General features: G+C 50.4%; 1 protein-coding gene across 1 annotated transcript in view; it reads right to left on the bottom strand.

Moving 5' to 3' along the window:
• Nucleotides 1–11,142, bottom strand: part of GPI (glucose-6-phosphate isomerase) — a gene marked incomplete at its 5' end in the record, with an annotated part of 30,958 nt that extends 19,816 nt beyond the window's left edge. Inside the window, 5 exon segments of the mRNA NM_214330.1 lie at nucleotides 71–154; nucleotides 7,780–7,899; nucleotides 9,527–9,595; nucleotides 9,933–10,023; nucleotides 11,000–11,142. Of these exon segments, the coding sequence (NP_999495.1) occupies nucleotides 71–154; nucleotides 7,780–7,899; nucleotides 9,527–9,595; nucleotides 9,933–10,023; nucleotides 11,000–11,121 (486 nt within the window).

The raw sequence follows: 15,962 nt of genomic DNA, 5'->3' as shown, positions 1-15,962 counted from the left end.
GCCATCCATGGAGAAACAAGGCTCTGGATGGCCTGCCCCCGCCCCCGCGCCAAGGCAGCCCTCTCCTTACCAGGTCAGAGCCGCCGATGCCGATGTTGATGACGTCCGTGATGGACTTGCCCGAGTACCCTTTCCATTCGCCACTCCGGACACGCTGGCACAGAGCAGGGACATGTGATCAGCCCAAACCCCCGAGTATAAACTGCTGCTCACGAACATCTCACTTCCCTATCCTTATGCCCCAGGCCCAACTTCCGGGCCCTGGCAGGGGCCTACTGAGACCCTGGTGTCAGTTAGATCCCTGCCATTCTCAGCCCCAATGAGTTCCTCTCTCTCTCTGTCTCTCCCTTCCTCCCTTTCCTCCTTTCTTCCTTTCCCCACAACGAACAGAGGCTTCCTGTGGGATCTCAGTTCCCAGATCAGGGATTGAACCTGGGCTGCAGCAGTGAAAGTGCCAGGTCCTAACCACTAGACCACCAGGAAACTCCCCTTTTACTTTCTTCTTCCTTTTTTTTTTTTTTTGGTTTTTTTAGGGCCACACCCATGGCATATGGAAGTTCCCAGCCTAGGGGTTGAATCGGAGCTGCAGCTGCTGGCCTACACCAGAGCCACAGCAACGCGGGACCTGAGCCACATCTGCAACCTAAACCACAGCTCATGGCAACGCCGGATCCTTAACCCACTGAGAGAGGCCAGGGATCGAACTCACATCCTCACGGATACTAGTCAGGTTCCTTTCCACTGAGCCACAACGGGAACTCCAACTGCCCCTTTTTCTTTTTTTAAATGGATTTTATTTATTTATTTATTTATCTATTTAAAATCATAGTTGATTTACAGAGTCGTGGGAACTCCCCTTTTTCAACATTAGAAGGTGGGAGGGACAGCCCCCCCTCACAGCAACACTGCCAGAATGTGTAAAACAAGAGTGATCTTTCACCAGAACCTAACATGACAGAGGCCCAGAGATGTGAAATGCCAACCACCGTGACTGCTCTGTACCAGAGACAAGCATGCCAGACATACAGCCAACCTCCACATGGACCCCAGGGATTCTTGCCTCCTGGTGTTCTCACCACTGTCGAGTCCCCCACGCTGTAGAGGGCTGACGTGTGCATCCACTAGGATACTGTGAAAACCAGGGAGTATGACTTCAGAAGCTGATTGTAAAAGACCACGCTGCTTCCACCTGGCTCTCTTGGATTGCTCACTTTGGGGGAAGTCATCTGCTATGTTGTGAGGAGACTTAGTCATATGAACAAGCCTGTGTGGTTGCCTTCTTCCAACTCACCATCCATGAATAGGAACCATCTTGGAAGGGAATCTTCCAGAATCCATCAGACCTTCAGATTACTACAACCCTGGCCAACTTTGTGTGTGTGTGTGTGTGTGTGTGTCTTTTTAGGGCCACACCTGAGGCCTATGGAAGTTTCCAGGCTAGGGGTCGAATTGGAGCTGCAACTGCAGGCCTACACCACAGCCACAGCAATGCGGGATCTAAGCTGCGTCTGTAACCTACACCACAGCTCTCAGTAACGCTGGATCCTTAGCCCACTGAGCGGGAACAGGGATCGACCCCGCATCCTCATGGATGCTAGCTGGGTTCTTAACCCACTGAACTGTAAGGGGAACTCCCAACCCTGGCCAACATCTTGAGTACAACCTTAAGAGAGCCCTCCCCCCCGCCCCCACACCAAGACCAACCAGTTAAGCCTGAATTTCTGACCCACAGAAACTCTTCAAGACAGAAAATTTAACTGCTATTTAAGTTTTGGCGAAATTTGTTATAGAACAATAAATACCTAGTACAGATTTTGGTATAAGAAGTAGGGTATTACCCTAACGAAAAGCTAAAAATGTGGGTATAAACTCAAAGGACCTTGAGAGAGTTAGTGAAAGCCTGAAAAACATTGGAAGAGACTGTTAGCAGAAGTGTAATAGTCCTTGAGGGGGCTGCTGGTGCGGATTTAAAGAAACAGGAGGAAAGCATTACTGGGAACTGTAGCAAAGAGAATTCTTGTTATGTAGTGATGGCCCAGTTTAATAATACAGTTGCCTGGAATTCCTGGGGAAAGTAAAAGACGTATCTAATCATGATCTGGATGATCTACAGAGATTTTTCAGGCTGTGTTATAAGAACTGCTTGGCTTCTTAGTGGTTACAATAAAAATGTAGGAGGAGGGAAATAAGCTTAAGGAAGAACTTTTAAACAAAAAGAAGCCAGGAATTCAGAATTCCCAGACACTCCAGGCAACAACTGAAGCTAAAATTAAGAGGTGGATCCTTGGTCAAGTTCAAATCCAGGCCAAGAAAAGTTTCAAAAGGGGAGTTCCCGTTGTGGCGCAGTAATTAATGAGTCCGAATAGGAACCATGAGGTTGTGGGTTCGGTCCCTGCCCTTGCTCAGTGGGTTAATGATCCGGCGTTGCTGTGAGCTGTGGTATAGGTTGCAGAAGTGGCTCGGATCCCACGTTGCTGTGGCTCTGGCGTAGGCCGGTGGCTACAGCTCCTATTGGACCCCTAGCCTGGGAACCTCCATATGCCGCGGGTGTGGCCCAAGAAATAGCAAAAAGACAAAAAAAAAAAAAAAAAAAAGTTTCAAAAGGTAAAACGTGTAGCTCTAAAACCCTTTGTTGAGACTCCAGAATGAACTAAGGTAATGGAATTCCTGCTGTGGTGCAATGGGATTGGTGGCATCTCTGCAGCGCGAGGGTGCAGGTTCAATCCCCAGCCCAGCACATTGGGTTAAAGGATCTGGCTGTACCTTAGATCTGATCCCTGGCCCAGGAACTCCATGTGCCACGGAGCAGCCAAAAAGGAAAAAAAAAAAAACACCAAGATAGAGAACATTTTGGCCAAAGATAAGGCTTCTGAAAAGCTTGAGAATACTATCTCTGTGGTCTCAGAAAACAATGGTAGACAGGGACTTATCTTGAAGAAATTTGTGGGTATGGCTTTTGTCTACTGCAGTGAACCCCTTCCCCCAAGAAAGCTTCATGAGAGACCCACACAGTTTCTAAGAAACCTGAATTGTCAGAAACACTACCAGCTGAGACTGAAAGGGACAGAGAAAGTAGAGAAGGAAAAGAGGACTTTAAAAACCCACATTTCTACAGGCAGTAAGCAGGCTGAAAAAGCTATGCAGTTGCAAATACAGACAACATTTTATGCAAAAAGTATAAATAAGGAGTTCCTGATGTGGCACAGTGGAAACAAACCCGACTAGGAACCATGAGGTTTCGGGTTCGCTCTGTGGCCTCACTCAGTGGGTCAAGGATCTGAAGCTGCCATGAGCTGTGGTGTAGGTCGCAGAGCTGGCTCAGATCCCGTACTGCTATGGCTGTGGTGTAGGCCGGCAGCTGTAGCTCCAATTCAATCCCTAGCCTGGGAACCTCCATATACCTTGGGAGCAGCCCTAAAAAAAACAAAAAAAAAAAGGATAAATAAAGGCAAAGCCAAAAGCCTCAAGGAATGATTCTTAGGCCTTGAGTCCTAAACAAGCAGCTGCCTACATGTGTTCTGCTGGTTTGTGGAATTGCTTTGGACCAAGGATTCCTGTGAGCCACCTGCTCTCCTCCTTTTGTGACAAGGAATTATTCTGCGTCAGTTATCCTATGCCTATCTCACCACTGTATGGTGGGTGTGTCAGGGTAACTAACTTGTTTACTTAATTCACAGATCTTCAGATCAAAAGGAACTGTATTTGAGTTGTACTAAAGAAAATATAGGAGTTCCTGTCATGGCTCAGCAGTTAACGAACCCAACTAGCATCCATGAGGATGCAGATTTGATCCCTGGCCTTGCTCAGTGGATTAAGGATTTGGCGTCGTTGTGAGCTGTGGCGTAGGCTGCAGACTCTAAAGACAAAAAAAAAAAAAAAAGAAAAGAAAAGAAAAGAAAAATAAAATAGATACATCTCTACCTAATTTAGATTATGAGCTTCTTCTTTTTTTTGCTTTTTAGGGCCACACCCACATCATATGGAGGTTCCCAGGCTAGGGGTTTGACTGGAGCTACAGTTGCTGGCCTATGCCACAGCCACAGCAACAGTCAGATTCGAGCCATGTCTGCGACCTACACCACAGCTCACAGCAATGCCGGATCCTTAACCCGCTGAGTGAGGCCAGGGATCGAACCCGCAACCTCATGGTTCCTAGTCGGATTTGTTTCCGCTGCGCCACTAGGGGAACTCCTAGATTATGAGGTTCTTGACTTCTAGCTGATGTTGTAGGATATGGCCTTAAGAGAAGGTGTATGGGGTGTTTTGCACATGTATGGAAAATGATGAATCCCTGGGAGCCAGAAAGCAGACTACAATAACCAACTTCCAAGAGGGTTCCCAACGAACCTCCCATCCTGGCACTGCTTTCGTGTCCTTGTGTGGTCCCTTCCCACCCTGATCAGGGCTGAGCTGTACAACCAACAGGGTATTACAGAGACAAAGAGTAGTTTTTCGTGCTAGTTCAAGGTAATAAAAAACTTTGAGGCACCATGCCTTACCTTCTCTTGGATTAATTGCTCTGGGAGAAATCAGCTACCTTGTCATGAGGACACTCAAATAACCTCTGGAGGGGTCCACAAGGTGAGGGACTAAAGCCTCCCCAAAGTCAGCACTAATTTCTAGTGAGCTCTCCTGAAAACAGATCCTCCAGCCCCCATCAAGCCTTCAGATGAATACATCATGAAACCTGTACCACAACCTGTCAATAGAAATGATGGCTGCTGTTTCCAGCTGCTAATTTTTCTTTTCTTTTCTTTTTTCTTTTTTTTCTTTTTTTCTTTTTGTCTTTTTTGTTGTTGTTGTTGTTGTTGCTATTTCTTGGGCCGCACCCGCGGCATATGGAGGTTCCCAGGCTAGGGGCCGAATCGGAGCTGTAGCCACCGGCCTACGCCAGAGCCACAGCAACGCGGGATCCGAGCCGTGTCTGCAACCTACACCACAGCTCACGGCAACGCCGGATCGTTAACCCACTGAGCAAGGGCAGGGACCGAACCCGCAACCTCATGGTTCCTAGTCAGATTCGTTAACCACTGCGCCACGACGGGAACTCCTCTTTTCTTTCTTTTTTTTGTCTTTTTGCCTTTTCTAGGGCCGCTCCCCTGGCATATGGAGGTTCCCAGGCTAGGGGTCGAATCGGAGCTGTAGCTGCCGGCCTACGCCAGGGCCACAGAAATGCAGGATCCTAGCCGTATCTGCAATCTGCACCACAGCTCATGGCAACGCCGGATCCTTAACCCATTGAATGAGGCCAGGGATCGAACCCGCAACCCCATGGTTCCTAGTCAGATTTGTTAATCACTAAGACAAAACGGGAACTCCTTGGCTGCTAAATTTTTGAGTAATTTGTTACACATCAATAGAAAACTAGTAAACATGGCTTTGCTCAAACTAACAACACCCAGTAACTTTTATTTCTTTCAATAATAAAGTAATCAATCGCTGAGTTCCCCTGTGGCTCAGCAGGTTAAGGACCTGGCATTGTCACTGCTGTGGCTCCATTCGCTGCTGTGGTGTGGGTTCCATCCCTGGCCTGGGAACTTCCACATGCCTCAGGTGCAGCCAAAAAGACTAAAAAAAAAAAAAAGTAATCAATTGCCATGAGTAATTTTCTGTCAATACAGAGAAAAAAGTTGCTCAGCTTCTCAAGCCTCAATCTCACCACTGATTTTGTTATAAAGCATCCTAGAGGGGAAATTTTGTTTCTATTATAACTGCACACACCCTTTATTTGACCACATAGGGTCTTGTGACACACACTAGTTCTGCAACTTCCTTTTTCAGCTTCATAGTATATCCTGAACAGCAGAGCAGGTCAATGCAATTGCAGCTCCTTAATTCCTAACAGTGCCCAGGATACAGCAGATGAACACACATGGATTTCACTGAGCAGTCCTCTGATAAAGAGCTCAGGCTGTTTTCAGTTTTTGCCACCACAATCGATGTCCCCATGAACATCCTCATCCAATCCTGGTGAACTTTTGAGAGCACAGCCACGGAGAGAGTTGCTTACCAAGGAATTTCGGCTATTCAGCAGCTTTTTTGAACTATAAATACCCCATGGGTCTGAGTCAGGTACTCCAGCAGCCAGCCACAAGGGAAGGCTTTCATGAAATCGGCTCCCCAGAAGGCCAGTGCCACACACACTGCACATGGCAGGCCTGGGCACACCGGGGTGGACCACAAGAGCACCAGGCCTCTGAGGCACATCAGCTCTGCCGCTCACAGCAAACAGCTGGAAATGCTCCTTCCTTCCCTCTACCCAAAGCCCATCACACGCACCAACCGCGGTTCAAGGACATGAGGGAATCCAGCATCCCATCAGGATCCCAAGCCTTCCTCACCCTGGGAAGGCCCACTGACTCAGCTGCCAGCTGCCCTGATCACCTCCTGGCATTTCAGGTCTGAACATGGCTCTCAACCAAAGCAATCGGACTTTGACCAGCCACGTGTGGCGGCCACTGCTCTCTGGGAAAAACGAACCAGCGCCTAAATGATCACTCCCAGAGCACGCATAGCCCACGAATATAGGCACACCCACGCCCACACACCAGGCCAGCCCGCAGATGTCACCCTTGCAGTCCAGGCTAGAAGACATCAACCGACTCTTGCAGAACTGCTCCTGAGGTAGACACTGAGGCAACAGTGGTTGATGTGGGGAAATCTCTAGCTGTCTGAGGTAACCCCTCCACCCCCGTGCAGGGAAAGGAGGCATAGTTATGTGCATTAACACTGACACAGGGAAAAGCTGCAGAAGAGTTAGTGAAAATGAACCTGTATGTGTATGTGTGTGTACACACGTGTGCTTTGTGTTTCAAAGAAAAGACAACAGATATATACAGATGTACATATATGCTGGTACCCGCACAGGTAACTTCTGGACTATTTTAAGTAAATATTATAAAGACTGCTTCTGGAGAATTGGCTGGGGTGCAGTCAAGAAAATTTTAAGATTTAGGAGTTCCCTGGTGGTTCATTGGGTTAAGAATCAGCCCTGTCAATGCTGTGGCACGGGTTCAATCCCTGGCATGGCCAAAAACAAAAGATTCCTGAGCCCCACTTCATTCCTACAAATCAGAATCTCCAGAGCAGGGCCCAGGAATCCTTGTTAGAAAAATTAAAAAAGAGGAGTTCCCGTCGTGGCGCAGTGGTTAACGAATCCGACTAGGAACCATGAGGTCCCTGCCCTTGCTCAGTGGGTTAACGATCCGGCGTTGCCGTGAGCTGTGGTGTAGGTTGCAGACGCGGCTCGGATCCCGCTCCGATTCGACCCCCAGCCTGGGAACCTCCATATGCCGCGGGAGCGGCCCAAAGAAATAGCAAAAAAAGAAAAAAAAAAAAAAAAAAAAAAAAAAAATTAAAAAAGAAAAAAAAGACAATGTTTTAAGTTTTAAATTTTGTCTAGTTCTAGACTAGGCAATATGGGCACATGACTTAAAGAGGTCAGAAAAAGCAAGACCCTTCCCCACAATCCCACCCCCTCAGGGGCCTCACTTTTCTGTTCAGATCTCTGAGCTCGCCAGAAGGTCACCAGGAGCCCACGGGCATTACAGGTCAGGAAGGAGGCTGCTCCACTGCTGCCAGTGGTGGATTCCCTAGGGAAACCCATGCCTCGGCAGAGCCCCCACGACCAGCAATCACACGGACCGCCCCCCTGTCAGGCTGCAGCTACGGCTTGAGTCCTCTCGCCAAGGAGAGTGGCGTGGCGGCCCATCAGGGGCCCGGATTCCAAAATACAAGCACACACACGGCCCAGGGGAAGCCCAGCCCACAGCTGCGTACCTTGCAGAAAGACTTCATCTTCTCCAGGACCCTGTTGACCTCTGGCATCACATCCTTGCCGTCCACTAGAATGGGTGTGTTTGACCGGTTCCTCAGGGCCACGTGCAACACTGCCCGATCCTGGGGGCGAGAGTCAGCGTGTGAAAGGCCCTTCCACCCCCGGGCAGCTGTGCTCCCAGCTGGGCATGATGCTGTGTGGCCCCAAAGGTCAGCTCTGTCCCTTCGCCGCCGGACACGCAGGTCCTAAGGTCTCTGTCAGTACCATGGTTTCAGACTGAGAACCCATCGTGTGCTCATGGAAGGAGCGACCATCCCAGGACTGAGGCGGAGGCAAGGCATGTGCTGTCCCCTCATGTCCCACAGAGAGAGGTCAAGGACCCACAGATGTGCATGGTGGGAAAAGTCAAGGAAAGCTGAGCAGAGTGAGACAAGGCAGAATGGTGACCACACAGGTCAGAGACAAGCGATAAATGGCTAGAGGACCCAGGCTCACAAACCCCAGTCTCACCTTCCTGCTGAAGGTGCATGCTTGTTGGCACCTTTTGAAATGTGTCCTCACCCCTTGGGAGGGGAGCAAAGCAGGCAACTCAAGCTTCCCTCACCAAGGGTCCCATCCCACCCACCATCAAAAAACAAACCCGAAGTCTGTGACAGGTGCCAGGCAGCTGGCCTTGTCATGAGAGTGCAACAATGGTCCCATCCAATTGGAGGCAGCAGAGGAGTCCTTGAAAGAAACAGGTCTGGCACTCCAGGTGGATAGGAAGAGATGCTCTTGGGACTCCAATCCAGGGAGAGGCTCGCTGCTCACTGCCCGACCTCACTCCTGTGCCACAGTCCATAGCAAATGTACCCCTCCAGGAAGCCCTCCTTGATTGCCTCCCTCAGCCTAGCCCAGCAATGAAAGACAGGGTGTGTTTGAATTGTGGCCCTGCCACTTACAGAATGACACTGGATAAGTGACTTGACCTCTGAGTCTCAGGTTCCTCCTGTGTATAAGGAGGATTAAAAACCTCATGAGGCTGACACTGAGAGCTCAGTGATTCTTATGCCTCCAGGCTTTCACAGCACAGGGTGGCCAAGGCCCAGCCCTGCGGTAGCTTCCTGTTGACTCTTCTCACTGAGGAGGCTGATCTTTTAATACAGACCTTCTTTTCATTTATAAAACTTGCAACAAGGACAAAACAGAGTTGATAACAAACTTATGGTTACGAAGGGGAAACATGGGGCGTGGGATAAATTAGGACTTTAGGATTAGCATATACATGCTACTATATGCTACTAAAACAGATGATCAACGAGGAGCTACTGTATAGCACAGGGAACGCTAATCAATATTCTGTAATACCAACATGGGTAAAGAATCTGAAAAAGAATGGATATATGTAAATGTATAACTGAATCACTTTGCTGTACACCTGAGACTAACGTTTTAAATCAAGTATACTCTGAAATAAAATTTAAAAAAGGGACAGATCCAGTTAACTTCTCTGAGCATGCCTTGAGAAGCCCTCTCCCTGCAGGCTTGAGAACTGCTGTTCCCAGCCCACACCGAGAGCTATCCCATGCTCACCAAGGCCCTGCAACTCACTTGAGGAAACAGGCCTTTAGGGCCTCTCATTAAGCAAAAGTATTGCCTAAGAGGAGGGGTGTAGACACAGGGTGATGTTGCTAACAGTCAGATGAACCCCAAAGGGACGGAAGAGGCTATAGAGGGTATGCAGCGTCTGCCGTCTATCAGCCTACTTACCTCGGTGAAGTTGATCTTCTCACCATTGAACATGCGCTCCCGGGCAGCCTCCACACCCCTGGACTTGGCCTGAGAAGAGAAGACACTGAGGCCTGGTCCCACCCACGCTGGCCCCCGAGAGTCCAAGCCCCCAAGTGCAAGGCTTGGTGCAGCCCCCAGTGGGGCTGACAGATGGCTACAGTCTGGGTGTCTTCCCCCCACCCCCACCTCCACCCCTGCCTGGGAAGAGTCTGCTCAGACATCAGGCACTAGGTCCCCTGCTGGTCAGAACCTGAGCCGGGGGAGGGGCACAGAGGCAATTGCTGAGGTCCACTGAGAAAGACGTAAACATGCTCAAGGACCTGGGGGCTCCAGGAGCCCACCACACTGTGGCTCGCAGGTCAAGCCTCCATCAGCCGAATATTACCAGGTCCACCAGCATCTGCATCACAGCCTCCGTCACAAGATTCTTGGAGTAATCCAACAGAATACGGCCATGGTTGGTGTTGAGGTTCAAGCTGCAGAAAGATGGCAGAAGCTGCTGACACCACCCCAGCCTGCTCCCTGACCAGAGATGCTTCCAAAAAAAACATCCTCCCTGTGCCAAATCCAAACATGCCTCAGCTGGCCAGCGCAAGTGGTGTCAACTGTCACCTGCACACCCACCAAGCTGACCTGCTGCAGCAGCAGCACACTGCAAGGGGCCAGCCCCACAGAACAAGATGCAGACCCCCGAGGCACCTTCCCTCTGCTAAAACTGAGCTGGGGGATGGGAAGGCAGAGCTGCGTGTGCCCCCCTGCCTAGGCCAGGGAGTGACCATTCCCTCCCAGAGCTTCCACTCTGCAACTGAGCTTACTCAGCGAAGGACCTAGATAACAGGGCTGGCCATCAGGGACTTCCAGCCTGGAGCCACAGACCTCCCCTCCCCCAACACCTGCACCAGTGACCATTCCTGCCCCTCAAGATTTCTTCCTTTCCTGGGTCCTTCGTGGGCATCTGACCCTAGCCTCATGGACAGGAATCACCCCCCCCGCCTCTCCACCCTTCCACCGCGGCTCCCCACAACCTCCCCCCGCCCCACCCTGTGCACCCCGCAGATGGTTCCCAGTCCAGGACCGGGTGGAAGTGGGCAGCCCTTCCGCCCGTGCTGCGTCAGCGAGGGCCCTTGCTCACGACGGGGAAGGATGGCCTGCTTCAATGGCCTAGAGGGACTGGCGGGGGATGGGGTGAGGGGAGAACGGGAGAAAGATGCCACAGAGGAGGGGAAGCGGCGCAGGGGCCCACTCCTCATGACTAAGCAGCCGGGCCCGAGACCTCCGGCGAGCACCCGGAAACCTGCTTCAAGGAGGCGTCAAGGACGAAGTGCGGCCTGGGCCTGGACCGGGATTCGTCGCCGGGGGGCCCCCCGGGGACCGCCACCCCGCCAACCCGGCCCTGGTCCTGCACAGCGGGACCCCGCGAGCCGCATCCCGCCCCTGGCCGCGAGCGCGCACCTGAAGTGGTTGAAGCGGTCCTTGTCCCCTTCGAAAAGGCGGCGCAAGTTGAGGTCAGAGCGGTGCTCGTGGTACCAGGTCTGCAGCTTCTTGAACTGCGGGTTCTGGGTGAGTGCAGCCATGGCGAAAGCGGCTGGAAACACGGACCCCTGCGGACGCGAACGAGGAAGCGGGGCGGGCGGCGCGCTGCAGGCGGAGGCGGGAGGCGCCCAGCGGACTTTATGGCGCAGGCGCCCGGCCCCGCCCCGGCCCCGCCCCGGCCCGGCCCTCTGCCCTTCTGTCGGCGCCGGCGCGGGGAAGACTTGGTCAGCAGCAGTGGCTCGGGACGTCTCGTCCTTCTTGACACCAGGCGGCCACTTGCGCTGCCTCTCTGCCGACCTCTGCCTGGAAGTGACTGGGGAACAGAGGCCGAGCCCCCTTGGCCCCGGCCTGCTTCATTAGTTCATTCATTCACTCACGCAACACCTTCCATGTTCCAGGCAGTGTTATAGGTGTTGCAGATACATGTGTGACAAGTAAGACGTATGGCATGTCAGATGCTGGTAAGTGCTACTGAGAAAAGGAAAGCTGGGAATAGAGGTTGCAATATTGAATAGAATGGTCAATGGAAAATTCACTAGTGAAGTGGCATTTGAGGGAGTTCCCGTCGTCCCGCAGCGGAAACGAATCCGGCTAGGAACCATGACGTTTGGGGTTCGATCCCTGGCCTTGCTCAGTGGGTTAAGGATCCGGTGTTGCCGTGAGCTGTGGTGTGGGTCACAGACGCGGCTCGGATCCCTTGTTGCTGTGGCTCTGGCGTAGGCCGGTGGCTACAGCTCCAATTCGACCCCTAGCCTGGGAACCTCCATGTGCCACGGGAGCAGCCCAAGAAATGGCAAAGACAAAAAAACAAAACAAAACAAACAAACAAACAAAGGAAAAACAAACCCAAAAGACAAAAAAAAAAAAAAAAAAAAGTGGCATTTGAGCCAAAGCCTAAAGAAGGTGAGGAGGCAAGCCAGCTGGCTAACTGGGGGAGAAGTATTCAGACAATGGGAAGAGCAACTGCAAAATTCCCACAGAGAGCATGCTTAGATGGCTCAGCCACAGAAGGAGGCAAGTGTGGCTGGAGTGAATGAAGGGCAAGCAATAGAAGATGAGGTCAGAGAGGGAAGGAAGGCAACAAGTCATTGTGAGAACTTTGGTTTTTATTCTAAGAGAGATGGGAAGCCATTGAAGGGTTTAAGGAAAGGCGGGACATCATCTGACATGTTTTACAAAGGATCAGATCCACAATTCAGTAGACATGGAAGTACGGACAACAGATGGGACAGTGAAACAATAATTTAACCCAGGAATGAAGGTGTCAGGGTAGGAGAAGTTGGGTGTGGTGACCTAGATATATTGAGTGAAGAATAAGAGAAAGAAAAAGAACAGTCAATAACCGACATCCAGTTTTTTACCCGAGTTCCTGGGAAAATGGAATCACCATTGCATCTTGGAGAAATGCAAGTTTTAGGGGAAAGATCAAGGTTTTTTTTTTTGTTTGTTTGTTTCCCCTTTTGGCCAGGGTTTGAATCTAAGCTGAATTCTGCCACCTACTCCACAGCTGTGGCAACACCAGATCCTTAACCCACTGAGCGAGGCCAGGGATTGAACCCTAAACCTCATGGTTCCTATTTGGATTCATTTCTGTAGTGCCATGATGGGAACTCCCATGATCTTGCTTTTTTGACATGTTAAGTTTTCAAAACATATTAGACATCTTAGTGGAGGTGTTGAGCTGGGTGTTTACAACTGGAGTATGAAGAGAGATGGTTCAAGCAGGAGGAAAAACTTGGGAGTCATGGTGAATAGATAGAATTTGCGTTTTTTTTTTTTTGTTTTTTGTTTTTTGCCTTTTGCCTTTTTGCCTATTTCTTTGGGCCGCTCCCACGGCCTATGGCGGTTCCCAGGCTAGGGGTCCAGTAGGAGCTGTAGCTGCTGGCCTACACCACAGACACAGCAACGCAGGATCCGAGCCGAGTCTGCAACCTACACCACAGCTCATGGCAACACTGGATCCTTAACCCACTGAGCAAGGCCAGGGATTGGACCCGCAACCTCATGGTTCCTAGTTGCACTCGTTAACCACTGAGCCATGACGGGAACTCCAAAAGATAGCATTTGAACTTAAAAGCCTAGATGGAAGTCTGGGTGAGAGGGAGTAAATACAGTCAGAGAGAAGAGGTCCAAGAACTGGGCACTCAAACTGAGATTCTCCATCACCCAGTTCCCCCAGGAAGGCCATCCATATGCATTCAGGAGTGTGCTCCCTCCTCTGCAGTCCCAGGCCTCCCCAGGGCTTCCTCTGGCCCATCTCCCAGCTCCACACAGTCACTGCCACCTCTGGCCTCTGCAAGTGCCTATTCTCTCTCTGCCCAGAATTATTTGAGTTTTTAAAGATAAAGAAGGAGGAGTTCCATGGTGGTTCAGTGGGTTAAGTATCCAGCATTGTCACTGCTGTGGCCTGGGTCACTGCTGTGGTGCAGGTTTGATCCTTGGCTCTGGAATTTCTGCATGCTGTGGGTGCGGCAATTAAAAAAAAAAAAAAAAAAAAGAGTTCCTGTCAAGGCACAGCGGAAACGAATCTGACTAGTATCCACTAGGATTCGGGTTTGATCCCTGGCCTTGCTCAGTGTGGTGTAGGTTGCAGATGCGGCTCAGATCCCCAGTTGCTGTGGCTGTGGTGTAGGCCGGCAGCTGTAGCTCCGATTTGACCCCTAGACCGGGAACTTCCATATGCCAAGGGTACGGCCCTAAAAATAAAAAAAATAAAATAATTTTTTATTCTTCTTCTTCTTTTTTTTTTTTAGGGCTGCACCCTTGGCATATGGAGGTTCCCAGGCTAGGGGTCTAATTGGAGCTACAGCTGCCGGCCTACACCACAGCTCACACAATGCCAGATCCTTCACACACTAAGTGAGGCCGGGAATCGAACCTGCAACCTCATGGTTCCTAGTTGGATTCATTTCCGCTGTGCCACAAAGAGAACTCCAAATACAATAATTTTAAAAAGAAGAAGGGAAAAAAAGAGGGGCCAAAGACTGAAGAAATGAATGGTTACAGGATTTTGCAGGGAACAGTCCTGTCCACATGGCCCTTATTTACCCAGAGCTTTGATCCTCTTCACCTCTGAGATTTAACTGGGTTTCCCAGACCTGGCACAATCATGACTTGTGCTAAACAGCATCTGTTCTTACTAGAGTTCCTGGGAAGCACTCCAACCAGAGTCTCCCATCCAAGCAAGTTACCTGTCTGCCCAGAACAGCATTCTCACACCCTCAATCCTGTGTTTCAGAACAAACTTCATCCAATAAGGAAGCCAGTCTGAGCAGCCACTGTCCCATCATCCACTTGCCCCATGAGTCCTCCCATGACTCTAGCCCAAGAGTAGCCACTATCTCCCTTTTTCTAGCAGGCTCTTTTTGGTTACCGCAGGGATGTCTCTTTGTCTGTTGTCTTTGTCCAAAACCAGTGCCTCCCAGTCTTGGCTTTCCTCCTCTGCTTCTATGATTGCATCAGAGATGAACACATGACCTAAGCCAGCCAAATGAAGTCCTTTCCTGGGACCTGATGCCAGCAGGAAAAACTCAGATCCTTTAAGCCACTGAGCGAGGCCAGGGATTGAACCCTGGTCCTCATGGATCCTAGTCGGGTTCGTTATCGCTGAGCCATGAAGGGAACCCCATGAGGGTTTCATCTTCTTTTTAACATTCAGTTAAAAAGTACACCTCCAGTGGTTTGACCTCTGTGATTCGCAGCAGATTCAGTTACTCCAGATTTTCCCCGATAATCCCAGATCGCCCCAATATTTTAAGTTTAACATTGTATTTTGAAACTCCAAAGTTACGTGGATTTTTTTTTTTTTTTTTGGTCTTTTGAGGGCCATACCCGTGGCACATGGAGGCTCCCAGGCTAGGGGGTCAAATCGGAGCTGCAGCTGCCAGCCTACACCACAGCCACAGCAACGTGAGATCCGAGCCGTGTCTGTGACCCACACCACAGCTCGCAGAAACGCTGGATCCTTGACCCCCCTGAGAGAGGCCATGGATCGAACCAGTGTCCTCATGGATGCTAGTCAGATTTGTTTCTGCGGAGCCAGGATGGGAACTCCTGGATTTTTTCATATTAGCAGAAAACTAGATTCCTCTCTGGAGGGCCACAACTCACAGTAGCTATGGAGAGAAAATGCAAGAAGGGGTAGCACAAAGAAGGACTGTTATTAATTGAAAGCCATTCATCATCCAACTACTAAGAAAGTAACCATTACTTTAACACCATTACTCCTGCCAAATGACTGTGTGTAGAGCCTTATGCTAAATTCTCTCCCTCACAACCCTCCTAGCAGCCCCGGGAGGGACATCCTCTTGTCCTCCCCATTTGACAGACAGGTTAAGAAATCCGAAAATAGCCACTTTGCTACTAAGTAGAGAATCACCTGAGGATTTTTCTTTTTAATGGCCGCATGGGGGTGTTCCTGGCCCAGGGATCGAATTTAAGCTGAGGCTGCGGCAATACTGGATCCTTTAACTCACAGCACCGGGGCTGGGGATCGAACCCACTCCGCAGCGACCCCAGCCACTGCAGTTGGATTTGGATTTTGGATTTGGGGGGGGGGGGTGTCGGTGAACCTGCGACACATGTAAATTCCCAGGCTAGGGGTCAAATCAGAGCTGCTGGCCTATGCCACAGCCATTGCCATTGCCACATCAGATCCAAGCTATATCTGTGACCGGGCAACACCTGATCCTTAACCACTGAGTGGGGGCCAGGATTGAACCCGAGTCCTCATGGATACTAGTCGGGTGTGTTACCGCCGAACCACAACAGGAACTCCCTTGAGCCTTGTTCTTAATCACAACCCTGTCCTGCCTGCCACTTTCTGACTCTTCAGCTTTAGGAAAAATGTGCAGCAAAGTGTGGGCAGTCCCTCCTTTCCCTC

The sequence above is a fragment of the Sus scrofa genome, chromosome 6, assembly GCF_000003025.6.
Source record: "Sus scrofa isolate TJ Tabasco breed Duroc chromosome 6, Sscrofa11.1, whole genome shotgun sequence".
NCBI lineage: Eukaryota > Metazoa > Chordata > Mammalia > Artiodactyla > Suidae > Sus > Sus scrofa.
The sequence above is the reverse complement of the archived record's forward strand: the minus strand, read 5'-3'. Positions and strand labels throughout refer to the sequence as shown.